This window comes from Temnothorax longispinosus, chromosome 4 (assembly GCF_030848805.1).
Source record: "Temnothorax longispinosus isolate EJ_2023e chromosome 4, Tlon_JGU_v1, whole genome shotgun sequence".
Classification (NCBI taxonomy): Eukaryota; Metazoa; Arthropoda; class Insecta; order Hymenoptera; family Formicidae; genus Temnothorax; species Temnothorax longispinosus.
The window spans coordinates 3494132-3510329 of NC_092361.1; the positions used below are offsets into that span (position 1 = coordinate 3494132).

At 45.3% G+C, this 16198-nt stretch overlaps 1 protein-coding gene and 1 non-coding gene across 9 annotated transcripts in view; one reads left to right on the top strand and one right to left on the bottom strand.

Annotated features, from left to right (window-relative positions):
* Positions 1-16198, top strand: part of LOC139811376 (SET and MYND domain-containing protein 4) — a 35613-nt gene that overhangs the window by 16145 nt on the left and 3270 nt on the right. For 7 of the 8 annotated variants that reach the window (XM_071775645.1, XM_071775641.1, XM_071775642.1 and 4 more), the window contains 4 exons: positions 11657-11885; positions 12710-12831; positions 13334-13807; positions 14173-14374. In XM_071775645.1, the coding sequence (XP_071631746.1) occupies positions 11657-11885; positions 12710-12831; positions 13334-13807; positions 14173-14374 (1027 nt within the window). The remainder of the gene's footprint in view (positions 1-11656; positions 11886-12709; positions 12832-13333; positions 13808-14172; positions 14375-16198) is intronic. The other variant, XM_071775646.1, reaches the window with a different exon arrangement.
* On the bottom strand, positions 15738-15809 carry Trnaa-ggc (transfer RNA alanine (anticodon GGC)). Its single transcript has one exon. It is a non-coding gene; the product is annotated as a tRNA-Ala (tRNA).

Below are 16198 nucleotides of genomic sequence, written 5' to 3' on the forward strand. Positions count from 1 at the left end.
CGCGCACGATCTCAGCCTCCTCCTACGTGTATCCGGCGTCAAAATGCTGGAGCCATTCCCGGATTATGCGCTTCTCGGTATTGTCTTGCGTCTATTGACTGCCTTAGAACCGCGCTAGAGACAGTTTCCGGATACGTCATTTTCGAGTTCGCCGAGTGGAATAAGGAGCGAGGTACTTCTTGTGTATAATAAGAATTAGAGAGTATTAGCTTGTGGTCGTTACTCGCCACATTACGCGCATCCGAAGCGATACGGCGCGGTATATCGTCAATAATCCTCGTAGAAACGAGGATCGGGGAAGTTAATCGAACGATGAAAATTAAATCGTTCGGAAGAAACGTCAGCGCAGACCGCGCATGCAAACGCATGCGTATTATAGGAGAGAGAAAATGCGATACAATGAGATACACAGGGCAAATCAGATATTCGGATATTCCGCGTTAAACCGTGCGTCTTGAACTAATTACGCGCGCTCGTGGAAGACACCTGCGCGCACAAGGTAGACTATCACATGCTTCGTCTCGCGTTCATTCCGCGCGTCGTAAACATACGTGCTTGCGGCAGCGCGAAACAGAAAAAGCTAGAGAGAGAGAGAGAGAGACAGAGAGAGAGAAAGGAAACGAGCAAGAGCGAAGCACCCACCACGTATTCTTCGCGGAAATTCTGCACAGCGGTGACTTCGCGAGCGATATCGAGTTTCGCCCCGTCTCGTAGTCGTCGCGGCATTGTCGACGAAAATCCTATTCACCGGCGGTGGCGGCAGTGGCAAGCGCGATTCTGCCTCGCACAAAAGCCAACCGTTGCCACCCCGCCGCCCCGCAAAATATGTAATTCGCGAAACCCGGCTTAAGATCCCCCGCGCCCGAAACCCCGATGGTGTCGCGTAAACTTGCATTCTCACCATCCATCACCGTGGCTCGCCACTCTCTCTCTCTCTCTCTGGATGGACTTAACGATGCTGCCCGTACGCGCCCCCCATCACCAACCCTCCTCCCCGCGAGAACATTTGCAAACAGCAAATTCTCTTCCCCCCGATCGAACGCATCTAAGAGCCCGGGCGAGAACAACGTCACGTTCTTTGTTCTTCGCAAACACTCATTCCTCTTGGAAGCACGCCAGGATTGGAAGCGCACGGAGATCGCGATGATTTATCAGAGATAACCATTATCCTCTGGTGTTGGAAGGATAACGCTATACATTTTGTTTCTAACAGCAATAATTAACAACGCGATACACGTTTGTACAAATGTTTTCCTCGGACGACCGGACATCATCGGACGCGGCTCGTCGCGGAGCGACTCGTTTCCACGACCCGTTGAAGCGGAACGCTCGCGTTCCGACAGCTCTCTCGATATTTTTATGTCGCTCGCGATCACGTTCGTCGTATACACGCGGATCGCGCAACTCGTAATTCCATTCGCGAGGAACTCCAACGGGACGAACTCGGTTAGCTCCATTTTGTAGCGCGACGGGTTCCCTCCGTTCCCTCGACAACGCCACGCCGCCGCGCTATTTATCGGCTCACGCCCGTGAGCGCTTCTAACCGGTGCATGTAACCGCGTTCGCGATCGTTTCTTCCTAAAGAAGAAGCCACATCGGGAAGGAGGAGGCGTGCCGAGAGAGAGAGAACACGGGTGGATCCGAGGGAGAATGGCAAATTGAATCCCGCGGAAGCGTGTCCCTACGAACCCCGGGTTCCCTCTGCGGAAAACGACACCGTGTCTCCATACTCTCCTCTTTCTTCCCACCTCTCTCTCTTTCGCTCTCCTTCTCCCGAGATCGATGGAGAATCGAGTTATCGGCCTTAGTAGATCGAGCATACCTGCGCCGCGTTAACCCACGAAACTTTATTGGCAATGCGCCGCACCGCGCGAACCCACGCGTGCCCGGACTCGCGATCGCTCTCTGTGAATTCCGTGAAAATCGACTCCCTCTCGTTCCCCTTTGCTCTTTCTCTCTCCCGAGTCTCTCGGGCACGGGTACTCACGAGCTCAGTAAACCCACCCTGTCTCCCCCCCCCCCCCCCCCCCCCCCGCGGAATGAGAAACTTCTTCCTCTCGCGGCTTTTCGGTTTCCGGTGAGCGAGGGACGATCGGCGGAAGTGAATCCAGCCAGCGGGCTTTCCCGACCACGACGATCTCCTGATCCACGACCGTGCCTGCCGGAGACTCGATATCGCGAAGAGGCGCGAAAAATAAAGCGCGTCAGATGGCTTGTGGTATATTTTGGAAATATAGAGATTTCTGTGGTACACACACAGCGATAGGAAAATATGTTACGTGAAAGAATTTGGAAATTACAGTCGTGTCGTATAAGAAATATCTAGAAAAATACTAGTGATAAAATAGCATTGAAAAATTATTTTATCGGTGGCGTTGACTTTTCGAAGAACAAACAACAAACGGCATCTTCGATGTACATCGAAGATATCGGAGAAGATGTCTATAGGCTTTTTGTTAGATATCAGATATCTCGAATGTTGCAGACGACGCATAGTCAACGACGAAAACTCGACACCACGTTGGACGTAAAGATCGATGAAAAATTGCCATTCTCCGCGAATTTTTCTTCGCGCCCGCCCTGTGCCCACCCCCCTGATTAAAAAACTATCGGATGTAGTTCGGTAACTCAGTTTGACAGTCGAATGTCCAGCCACTCGTCCGGATGACGGACAGCAGAAGGGTAACCGATTGTCGATGTCGAGTCTCAAAACGGCGCGACGTTTATACGAACGATGCCGAGAAGCGGGAGACAAAAGCGCGCGCTTTATTCCATATCGAGTGGCGGATTCGAGTTTCTATGGTCGGATTAACGCTGTCCGTCCGCCCTCTCTTCTCTTTCCTCTCTCGCTCTCCCCCTTTACCCTCCGTTTCTCTCTCTCTCCCCATGGTATCGGTGTACGGGCTTTATGTTTGATTCTCCCGGAAACTTCTGGCAAGTTGCATTAGGATTGAACTATGCGCGCGGGCGGTATTGATCCTTGATAGTTCGCAAGCGCCCGGCAAGAATATAATTCGCGATACTGAGTAACGAGCTTAATCTAGCAAGTCACTCTGCCGGCTATCGATCCCTTGTTGCTCGAGGTATTAGTGTCCGACCTGCATTAGGCGTGCCGGAAAAAAAATCCTCGCGGAACGCGAGAAGCGTGGCGAGGGTGTAGCGAAACCTGCACATCAGCTATAATAAAATATTCAAAGCCCTCGTTCCTCTCTTTATTATTATTATTTTTTCCGAGACACTTGGTTCCTAAAACGGGAGATAATTACGAGAATAAATCAGAACGTATTGCTTTTCCCGCGAATCGGAATCCCGATCGGCTTCGGATTCAATGCGAACTGGATTTCGATTCGAATTACGCGAGGGTCGCGGCGGGCAAAGCGCGGCAGCGCGCGGTCACCGGTCCAAAAAATTCGCGAACCTGTATATCGGAATGTTTGATGAAACGTCGGGGTCGGACCGGTGGCGGTGCGGCGATCCGCTTCCGAGCGACGTCGAATCCGTGCGAGAATGCGACCGCGCGCCGGGTTGAGAAGCGAAACACGGGGCCGGCTATGGTTTCCATGGTAACCCACACAGTCGATTTTCCCGGGAAACGCTTAATTCAATATTCCTTTGGAAGACAGGCCGCCACACATATATACATACACATATGTGTGTGTGTGTGTGTGTGTGTGTGTGTGTGTGTGTATATATGCAAATATATATATTGTGCACCGCTTAAACGACGTCGACGATGGACGATGGACCGCGCGAATCTGCATCTCTTGACAAAAGAAGAGCCTCGACGCCTCCCGTATATTAGAATATACGGCTCGGCGTGCCGCTCGTATTGTATATAACGTACTGTGCGGTAACACGCTTTTTAACATATCGAAGATCCTGGGCGCTCTCCCCGCTCGTCCTCCTCGTAACGAAATTCGTCTAGACGCGGATAATTCTATTGGGCTTCTTCTATCCCTCCTCTCTCGCTCCCGCGCATCCCAAACTCCCCGCATCACGCGATTTCGCTTCGTTTGTCGAGCGCGGAGGTTACCCGTAGAATAATAAAAATATAATTCCTCTCTTCTGTGCCGGAAGAAGCAAATTCGTCCGTACCCGAATCCTCGTCGATTTTTATTCTCCACGAAATCGTATTTCCAGAATATCGATATAAGTGATAGAATATATCGGTTCCCTCTGTTCCTCTCTTTCTCTCGCTCGCTCGCTCGAATCCCGTCAATCGTGATCGAGTACAGGGAGATTTGCGGGAACAATCGTAACAATTCCAACCGAATTTTTAGACGCTTTTCGCAGATAGTTCTTCTAGCGGGTTTACCGCGCGTTAGTGCATCGGATCTATATTGGAATAGTCCCCTTCGACTCCGGTTCGTTTGAACGGTGCTTTTAACGTGAATGTGCAATCACAGGGAGCGAGAGCACGATAAATCGGAGTTAAACTCTTTTCGGTTTTCTCGGATTCGCTCTACGTAGGAATGCGTCGATAGTGTTTAAATCAGGCATGGCACCCCCGCCGCACCGACCTATGCAACGAGAGGGAAAAGGCGCAGTGGGCTTATATAGGTAGGTAGGTGGGTTACAAACTTTGCAAGGGGTGAGGAGGATAAATCGAGTAGAAAAACAAAAAGACACTTTCCAATTACGGCGGGGACTCCGGCCCCCGTGGCCGGTGTAGCCGACGGCCAGTTAGGTACAAAGAGACGAATCGACGTCGATAACTTGGCGCGCGCATCATTTGAGCGCCAAATACCATGTCGAAAAATATCGGATTTCCCTCGTAAACGAGGCGTGCCGTCCACAGAGAAAGACAGAAAGGGAGCGAGAGAGAAAGAGAGAGAGAAAGCAGACGACAGGCCATCGAACAATTCCATGCATTCGTGAGCGTGGGCGACCAACGGGCATGTATATGCGAAAATGATATTATTTCGCCCATGTTTCGTGCACGCGACCGGATCGAACCATTGTTGATCGAAGGGTGTCCCTTGATCTGTCTCTGCTTCACTTGCCGGAAGGTCTTCCGCCTGAGAACACTGTCGTCGGAATCCGCACGGTCGACGTCGCTATCGAATCTGCGCCTATATCTGCGCGAAATAACATTGCGAAATTTCACGAATTATATTTCGATGAGAAACGATTTAGAGAAGGCACTAAAAACAAAGAATTTTATTTTCTGTAATAACTGAATGTATTACTTCATGCAGAATTCATTCGGTATTAGAAAGTTAATAAAAAATTTCGTTTGATAATTTTTTTCATAAGTTGATAAAATTTAATGTTGCATCTAATTGAAGTAATAAATTAAATTTATTTATGAAAATAAAAATGTCTAATACTGTTATTCATTGATTCGAATAAGTAGGGGAGACCGGGGCAGCCGACAACGGGGCTAACTTGACACTAGGCTTTTTACCAATTTAAATCTATCGTAGAAACTTGCCTTTCCTACTGTAAATGCGTCTTTATGTGCCAGTATTATCAACGGAATTTGGTAACATTCTGAGTTATAGTGTAATTTTTAACGCGACATAAGCGTTTTTGATAGTAAAAAGTAATTTTTCTGATCTCTCGAAAATGTCTACTCTTTCATCAAGCTTTACTCTTGCGAATCTACCGATAAGTAATTTTGATGGGAAATTCGATGCTTTATACGAATCCGATAATAATTTTTGCATATTTTCAAAATTTTTATATTTTTGGAGTAACAAAAGTAGAAAACGACGTTCGAGGCTAAGTCGACAGGGGCTAAGTCAATACGCTGTTTTATTAGTTCCCAATAATAAACGATGCTTGTAATGCAGCATATGGCCCATGACAAATGTGTGCGCACGTGTAATCGCGAATTTACTTGCATACATTGTTTTTCAGACATGAGTTTAGAAAATAATTGAATGTTTAACAATTTTTGTTCTCATTATTTCCAATGATTGTTTTACTTAATTCCAAATTTTTGTACTTTCTAAATACACGATAAACAAATGTATATTTAGTTTCAGACAATAAAAAATAAGTTCCAGATCAAATTGTGTCGATCAGGCAAAGTGTCGAGTTCGCCCCGTCATTTTTCAATTCGAAAATTTGTCTTCGCGTCACTTTTCCTTTCCTGGCGGCAAAACAAAGCGACGTACAGCAAAACTTCCTGAATCAATTTTATACCTGAAGAAACACTCTTTAAATATATATCATTGAATTTGCCTAAAAATTTTAATTAAATATTAAAAATTGCCTTTGAAAAAATAGTGTCGGCTTAGCCCCGGTCTCCCCTACATTTAAGTTAAAATTATATTGCTATTACTGAATGTTACGACAGTTATAAATAATACGCAACAGAGAAACAGATACATAAATAACAGCGACAGTACGTTTATTACGTAAATATTATATATTTATAGAAGAAGAGAGCAGAAAGAGAGTGAAAGAGGATCGATATTTTAATGTAGGTTAATCGTATTTCACTGTAGCTCTTCACAATTTTAGTATTATATATTGAAATTTCTTATTCGCTAATTTTAAACGTGCTGTCATACGAAAAGACACATCTGCGTCTGACAGCGCTGATCTAGTTTCGCCCTGAAATCGTTTGTATGCCGATTTTGTGCGATTCGCCCACGTAACGTGTCCGAAGGCACGAAACATATATTCGTCGTTATTTCACGAACGTTTCATGATGCGAGAGATACGATTATCGGACTCCGGATAAAAGCACTCCGGGCGCGCTGAGTTTAATTAGATTTTTATTCGGGCGCTTTATCGGAGGGTAATAAAATAACTACGCGAATATTTAGCGACGGTGCCGTATTTAGCATCGGAAACGGCCCCGGTTCGATTTATTTACGCGAGTGGCCGTAATCGCCGAGCTGGCAATTAGCGATCAATCGATCGGAATTAAAAAATATGAAATTTTGATCTCTCGCCGATAACTGTGATTAATGGCGAGTAACGCCGATCATCGTAGAGAGAACGGGGATGATGGACTAGCAGCGGGATTGATCGCGCGCGCGCGCGCACTCTCGACTGCATATTTTATTCGTATAAATGCCGCTTATGCGTCACTGACGGACGCTTTAAAAGCGTTGATAGGCAAAAAAATAACTATTTTTTCAATTTTATTCCGCAGTAATGGCGGCGAGCGATATTCCCAGCTTTTCAGGGGTAAATGGTCCCTCCTCCCCGTTTCTCTTCTTCTCTCTTGTATACAATATAGGTATATGTATAGACGAACGAATAGAACGGCCCGAACTCGCAGGCTCGCAGAGATGAGGATGCCTGGAATTTCTCAGGCAGTGACGAAACTTTGTTTGCTTCGTGGACTAAGAATTAAATTAAAAGACGCGTCGTGGCATAGAGCATCCGCCGGTCGTCTCTGGTCGCATCGCGGCGATACATTTATACTCTCTTTCTCTCTCTCTCTCTCGTACCGCTCTTTTAATACTCATCAGATTGAATTCATTTATCTCCCTAAACTTTTTAGAAAATCTTCCCGATTCGCCGAGCCGTTAACGCTAAGTGGCGGGAATAAATTGAAAGTCTTTTCTCGACCGGGGAAAAGTTCCGCCTTGGAACGATAACTTTGCGTGCATCAACTTCAGTAATTAGCTTTATATTAATTAATAAATTCTCTCGCAGTTACGTCCGTCTTTCTTATTCGCTGCACGTACACGGCACGTAGGAATACTCCTCGGCGCTCTTAATTTTAATGGCGGAATACTTGAATCTTGGCGTCGATTCTTCTTTCGACAAAATCTCAGGGTGGATGTGGTCGAGGGATTAGATGTATTTAAAATTGAATGTCTAAAATGTTAAAATTCTTAAGCTCAAATTAATGAATCTTAATAAGCGAATTTTATTAGCGAGATTGAGCGAATTTCGAATCAATTCAATAAGTAAATTTTATATTCTAATTTAAAATTCTAATATTTTAGAATATAAAATTTAGTTATTGAATTGAATCGAAACAGGGGAGCGGTTCTAATATATTAAAATATATTAATATTCTAATATATTAGAATATAAAATTTACTTGTTGAATTGAATCGAAATAGGATCCGAGGCGACTGCTCTTATTTCGAATAAGTGCAAACAAAATAAACTATTCTCGAGAGACGTGATTCGTTCCGATAATATAAAGGAATTATTTCCTGCTTGTCCAAAGCCTGAATGCGAGCCGAGGCTACGCCCGACTAATTGATCGTTAAGAGCATCCCTCGGCTGAGCCAGCCCGGGACCGTTTCGCGCGCTCAAACAGAGACAAGCGCTTCTTTGTTTTCGAACGTCGAATTCTAGCGCCGCAAAGCGCCCCTCGAGGGCTCGTGGCTTAAGCCGGAAACGCGCGATTCGAGGGTTGCCATTGCAGGTGCGGCCGTTCGTAGCTAAACTTCATTTACTTCAGCCCCCGCCCTCGGTCTGTAACCACTCACGAGCCTGACTGCGATCCAATCAAATTAGAAGAACGTTCAAAGTATCAGCGTCGTTGCCGCAAATGGACTCGTCTAATTTCTTAAAATTCCGGTTGCGCGAACGCATTGTGGAACTTGTGATATATTTGCTTGACTCGTAAATAACTTCCGATGCCGCGACAAATTTTATTATTTTTGAGAATAAATCGTATATACATATTTATTTTTTCTGAATACTTTTTCTAAATGACTCGTCCCCGCTAGTAATTTATTTTCTATTCATAGGTAAGCATCCCTTCTTTTCGGAAAGAATATTTGATATTTATGACTCAATTATTACAACTTATCACACCCTCTTTATCGCAGCGCTGCTGCCTTCGATTAATCTTCAGCTCGTAATATGACTTTTTTACCTGGAATAATGGCAGTCTGGAGCGTTAATTTTTCAGAATTTGCTAACAGAAAAACGGTCGAAAACTTTGGTTTTAATCCTAAAGTTTTTGCGCGTTCTTAATGAATGAAAAACAAGACAAACTCGAAAAGAAGGAAACGATAGTTTTCAAGAAGGGAATTTAATAAAATATCCTGGCCATGCAAGGTGTATTTTTTTATGTTAATTGTAGCGATTTCGCTAATTAGGCGAATAAATGGAGTTATTAGTTGGGCTGATTAACGTTTTTTAATTTGGAAATAATGAAAGGATCATGATCGTGTAGAGAATCTCAGAGTCTTTGCCAGATTTCAAAACAGGGATTCCTCATGAATAACAAGTAAATATAAATTCATGTTATCCACGTGGAAGTTTCGCGTGCGCGCGCGAATGAATATTTTCTCCATTCATCGTGCGCCGTATGTTCTTCACGGTAATCGGTCCGCCGGATCGTAAATTAGTAAATGGACCTGCAATTTTAACGCGCGCTCCGTACCCGTCCGCGGGCATTATTCCCCGCGTTTTTTTTCGACCGACGACGGGCGCGACGTACGTTTCGTTAACTGTACAAACGGGGGAAAAATCCGAAGTCGCGAGGATGAAATTCGAGCGGATGTGACTCGCGCTCGTCGGTGATTATTCCGTGACGTCCGTGATGCCGCGACAAGATGAAATGTACGCGAACGCGAATGACGAGTGAAAAATATAAGGGAAAGCGTAACCGGATAATGTTTTTATAATATCGAAATGAATACGATAGGAGACCGCTTATTTCCCTCTCGAAATTTACGTCAAACCGGACAGACATAAATTACAGTATTATATACGAGATATCGCCGTGAATTTATTATGGTCGTGATAATTCGTGTAAAATGAAAATTTCAAGAGATTATTTACGCCATCGTCGAACTCGATTAGCTTTTACTCAGAAATTCTTAATTTTATCTATACCCTTCGACGATGCGGGTCAAAGATTAAAACGCACTTTCCAAGCGAAGCTGGGAGCTTCGCACGATGATATCACGGATATCGTCTTTTCCAGACGGACCGTGATTAATCGGTTCGTCATGTGTACACACATCCCCCTTCGGACCGTAGCAACTTCTTCCATTCATTAGAACACCCCACAGTGGGCAGCATGCCACACGCGAGCGTAGCGGGCCGAGATAACCGGAAATGGCGTTTCGCGCGGGATTGCGGCTTGTTTACACATTCTTGTTAACCCGGAGATCCCTTGCGCGGGTCTTAAATCATGGCGGATTTTCCACGTGTAAATCGGATTAACAAGAAAACGAAGACGGCGTCGCTTCATTATATAAGCTCCGTTATCGGAGACACGTTGTTGCGCCGAATGAATTTTGTGATTTATCGCGATTGAATCCGATCCTCTAACGACTCTAATTTTAGGAATGGCTCTCTCTCATTCTTATTATTAAAAATATATTTTTTTTTCTAAATTTACTTCTAAATATGTAAACATTATTTGTACATTTAAAAAATAATTGATTTATAAATATTTTAAACAGAAATCACGACAACTTAAAAATAAGCAATTACAAACAATATAAAAATAAGCAATATCCCGCAGATTTCTTCTCAGTTCGGTCACATGCAATCGGTATTTTGCAATCGTCTCAGACAATCGATTCCGCGCGAGGATTCCAGCTCGTCGACGAGATTCATCCCAGATTCGTTGCGACTTTCCTCCGCGGAATCGTTATCGGCGATCTGCGGGCAGAGCTCGCGATTTCGATCACGGGACTAAAGCCGAGGCAAGATCGCCGCGCAGTCGTGCGACTTCTCCTCCTTTCTCTCTTTTTCTTTTCTTCTTTCGTCCTTCCTTATCGCACACGTGCCTCGTCGCGATAAACCGACGCCGTCAGCCGGCGCGCGTACTACGGCCCGTAGTAGGCCGTAGTACACGACCTCCCTTCTCGCCCTTCTCCGGCCGTTCATTCATGAACGGCAGAGCGTGGCCGGAACTTTTCGCGCCGCCGAACCCAACCCACCCTCGCCGATGGAAATCGACGCGGAGGCGCGGGACAAAGAGCGCTACGCTCCACGCCTATCTCGTCGAGCATCCTCGAGATAACGCGCGTGTATGCGCACAGAGAGTGCGAAGGGAATATGGCAGCGCGTGCGCGAAGCACTGCCGAATGATATCCGAAACGCTCGAAGGCGAAAGAGCGCACTGGAGAAGGGTTATTTTCTCGTTTTATACCCTCGTATCGAAAATCCGCGGCGAAAAAACGAGGGAGGGGAAAAAACGAAGCCGCGCTCCCGGATTTTCGATACCGTTCGCGGAGTACCACGCATATAGCGTGTATATTCGACGAAGCTAAATATATACATCGTTGGCGTTATTATATTTATGTACAGTATGTACACTATTAAGTATTAAAGGATGAAATTTAAACCGATACCTTGAATTAAATAACATTTTGTTATTTTTAACTACCATTGTGTGTCAAAATTTATTATTTTAACACAACAGTGTTATTCTAACTTTATTGATCTAGTTACATTAACTACATATTGGCATATTTAGTAGGAGCAGTGGCGACCTATAAAAATGGCTCAATTGAGTATAATTTTACACTATGAATTTAACATTGTACATCTTCAATGTATCGCGAGAATTGTTTCGCTCTTCCCACCAATCCCGCCTTCTCCCCTCGTCTCATTTCGCGAGCGTTCTAACGTTTTTGTTGCGTAATAGAGTTCAAATAACCTTCGAGGAACTTGCGTATCCCGCCGTTCCTGGATACCTGCCGTTTCTTTAACTCGGTTAGAACGAAACTTTACCCCATGAAAACACTGTGCTGCATTTTCGCAGGCAACGGCGGCGGCGGTGGCAGCGACAACAAGCCGTTAAATGGCGCCGTTAATTCCGCGCTTCGTTGGTCGTCCGGTGCCCTGGAAATCCGTGAGACCACGACAGCGGGTAAACACGCCGTTGCAACCGCGGAAATACATCCGGGCGATATTCTGTTAGTCGAGCCGCCGCTGGCGGGCTGTCTCCTGCCCGAGTTCTACGGAACCCATTGTCAGCATTGTTATGCGAGGTGAGGAGAAAATTGCCGTCGGGTTCTCTCACCCGAGTCCTTCTCCTCTCCTCTCCCCCTCTCTCTCGCTCTCTCTTCTCTTTCCCTTCCGGATTTAATGGACACGGGCCTTAGGCGACGCGTAATCCACCGTGTGTAGCTTCTGCTTTGTCTACGTGCGCGCGGCCCCACCACCCTCGTTCACCCCGTTATCCGCAGCTTTTTACGGATAAACCCGCGACGGCGAAAGAGAGAAAATGGATTTCATTAACCCGAGCGACGGTCGAGCGAGGCGCGCGACGAACGACATATGCAAACGGGAAAAAGATCCGTTATTACGCGAAGATAAAAGCTGCGTGCGCTGATCAAGCCGCGAAAATTTTCAGAACGGCACGCATGTTTAAAGGCGACGTTCAAAGCCGGATTCAGACCGAACTAGCAAGCGCGAGCGAACACGAACGAATAAATTGTCTCAATATGTGCGAACGGCGCCATTGGTAATCCGGTTCCAGCTTTAAACTAACTTTAAAGACGCCGGGAATTGGTTTTTCTGGACGTTATTCTATAGTATCTTTCATGTCGTTTGTATAAATTTTCTTTATTTTTGTAAATCAACTTTTGGAATTCATGACGTTTTACAAAGCGACTTAGATTCGTTAAGTTGTTCGTTATATTTAGAACGTATTACTTGAAATTGTTGATCGGTCTCAAATTTACCTAGATAAAATCTTGAACTCACAGGTTGAACTCCTTCGGCTTTTATTCGTCAATTTGCATAATTCCTTTCCTCCGGACTAACCCCGTTCTCCTTTCGATCGATTTACGAATATTCGGGAAATTTTTAGACTAAGAGCGCCGGTCGGGTGCCCCCACTGCAGCTGCGTTGCCTTTTGCGGAAAGAAATGCAAGGATGTCGCGATGGCGACGTATCACAAGTACGAGTGCAAAGTCCTGGCGTTGCTGATAGGTAAGAACATACACATGAACAGACGACTTAATGTCGGTATAATATATACAGCGTTTCGATAACAGATGTAGTTTCAGCGGACATTGCGATAACAGACATAGTTAGCTTTTGCCTAAACTTAAACGGATTTCAATTGTTGCCATCAATTCTCGCGATGTTTGAAGATTAATAACCGAAATATTTTTCATAAAAATATTCCACTAAAATAAAGCCTATTGGAGAGACTCCGACTTTTTATTTCAATCCGATATAATTGAAAAATATTATTGGTATCTCAATTAATATTACAGTTTTTTTACATCAAACACATTTGATACAAATTAATAAAACTTGCGATGTAATAATTAGCGCAATAATAAACTTCATCGCATTCGTCGAGGTATTTTTCTCGTTAAGTAAAAGCTACACTTTACACACGCGCGACCTGGCATTATCTCGAGCGCCCTACGGGCCGAGGCTCTCACAGGGTAATTACGAGCCGCTCTTAAATTCCTCCCCTCAGGCTCTGGCATGAGCGTGCTCAGCATGGTCGCTCTTCGGATGGTGACGCAGGAGGGCCCGCGAAAGTGTTTGAAGATCTACGAGGAGTTGAAAAAGAACATCGTGGAAGAGGCCGCGGTGCCTTTGGCGGCCACATCTACTACGACGACAACGACGACGACGACAACGACGCCGAATACGCATGACATGAAATTACCGGCGAGCAGCAAGTCGGCGAAAAGAAGAATCAGACGGAGGAAACTTAAGGCATCGAGACGAGGCGAGGAAATTACCGAGATGATGGAGGAGAAGGGCACAAAGGAGCGTCGCGAGAGCAACGACGACGACGAGAGCGTCGACATGGCCCCGTACAACTTGGTGACGCACGCGGACAGACGGACGAGCAAAGACTTCCTGGAGAGATCGCTGATGGCGGCCTTCCTGCTCAAATGCCTGCAGAGAGTCGGCTTCTTCGCGTGCCCCACGCCGGACGACGGTACTTATCGTCAGCCACTTTACACCCGTAACGTACGTTCCTTCTCGCGGGGGCTGTATTTAACTTTCAGGGTAATTTACCGGATCGCGAGTAGTCGAGGTCGAAAGAGGAGAGGAAAGGAGAAAAAAATGTGCTTGCTCGCGCGGAGGGCGAACTTTCGATTCAGCAAATTCTCCGCGCGGCCTGGCGTTCATCCGCTCGTGCCATAAAACCGTAATTTTAACAGCGTTCAGCGGAAAGAGTCGCGGAAAGTTTTTGCCGGGAAGCTAAGAATAGGGGGGGGGAGGAATGAAGGGAAGAAGAGAGAATAGAGGAATGCACAGAAGGGAGCTACACTAATATCGGAAACTTTGGCGAGTTTGCAGAAGTCCCGGGTGCCGAGGAGATCACCGTGGCAGCCCTGCTGCTAAGGAACCTGCAGCTGCTCCAATTCAACGCCCACGAGTTCTTCGAGACGCGAGTGAGCGCGGAGCATCGATTTCGTGGCAGCCGACCGGTCTATCTCGGCGTGGCAATTTATCCCACAGTCGCCCGTTTCAATCACGACTGCTATCCCGCGGTGACGAGGTGAGCAAGGGGAAGATAAAGACATTCTTCGAGGGGGGGGAGGGGGGAGTCCATCTCTGGAAAAAATTGAACCTTCTGCGAGCAGAAGTGAGACCTAATGTAATCGTCGCGAGCGAGCGAGCGATTCGTCATTGCTTTGGTCATTCGTCATGACCGAAGATGACGTCTTCTTAAGAAAAAGAACGTTCTCTTTTTTAAGATGCATAAGACCAGACACAACTGCGTCCGTACCCTATATGTATTCGCACGCGCACAAAATAAGCAAACACAGCAGAATATAAAAAAAGGACCAAGAATCTGGTAATCCTCGAGAGTAAAAGAGCGAAATGTACCGTGAAATATGTATACCTATTTTCGAATACGAAGGCGCGAGAATATTCACCGACGCGAGGTGTCAAATAAATCTCGCAGAAATGAGAAGTAATACGCGAATACACTGGCGCTTCCTGACGTAATCGCTGGAGCTGCGGGGAATTAAAAAGGGTAGTTTCGGAAATTATACCATATGATATAATACACGTTTTTTTACTTTTCCCCTTTTTTCTTGTGTATACTGCTTCCTCCGTTATTCCTCGTCTCTTGTAATGGAAAAATAACTCAAATAAGTCATTTCGCGTTAGAGCGAAGTTTTAAGATGCGTGACAAGAGAAAGTATGTAAATGATTGATTCAGAGTTTAAATGTACAATATATGCGAAGATCTGATGCCATTCATGTGTTATCGTTCTCATTTATCACGCGCTAATTTAATAAAAAATTAACAGAGAAGAGCAGAATGTATGAAAATAAATTACTTTGTTACTAAATATATTTTACAACTTGTTGGACTTTTATCTCCGCTACACGAAGAAAAAAAAAGGGCGCGGGTGATTCCAAGAATCGAATCCTTTCGTTTTTCCGGGCGAATGCTCTTCACCATTTAAGCTATCCAGCTCACGTTGATATCAAATCAAAGAAGAAGCCCTTTGGACACTGGCGATAGTTGTGAATGGTTGTTTCTTTTCGTATCACCATTAAGGAGACGAACATTTTTTACATCTCTCACACCAACTAAGACCGATAGGATCTTAATATTAGGACCACGTGCTTTGGAACTTTTGTCCAGGAATGAAAATTCCACGGATGACAAATTTTCAATATTAGGACCGTCTGCTTTGGAACTCATGTCCAGAAGTGACAGACCTTTAACATCAGCGCTGAAAACTTCCTGAGAGCGGAGTATATTCACGCAAGACCTCCAGGCAGACTGACGATCAGAATGCCAAGTATTACAAAATTGAGAAAGTGGAGTCGTCCATAAACGAGTCGCATCGCGACGAAGAAGTGTGTCGTTATTTAGGGACGAGAAAAATATCAAGCGCGATCGACTGGACCGGGAATCGAACCCGGATCTTTCGCATGCCGGGCGATTGCTTTTACCACTAAGCTACCCGGCCCTATGAAATAACACTCTTCCCGTTGCCGATATGTATTGTGTATAGCACTGTACCCACAATTCGTTAAGGTCGCGACACACAGAAAACATAAACAGTAAAATAGAAGCAGTAAGCGAATCGGTCAAATCAGTCGAAAGTTGTGGATGAAACTAAAACTCTCATCTGTGATTGATCGGCTTGCTTACTGCTTAAATGTTAATGCTTACGGTTTTCCGTGAGCTCTGGCCTTAACTCTGAAATTTTCTTCCAATTACGCAAAATAATTAAATGAGGATGCATAAATGAGAATACATATATGATCTACACATTACACACGGTCTCGGTGAACTTGGCGTCTCGGCGAGATGCTTCGTGCTGATTTGCATATTAATAACGTGGCCGCTTTAAAG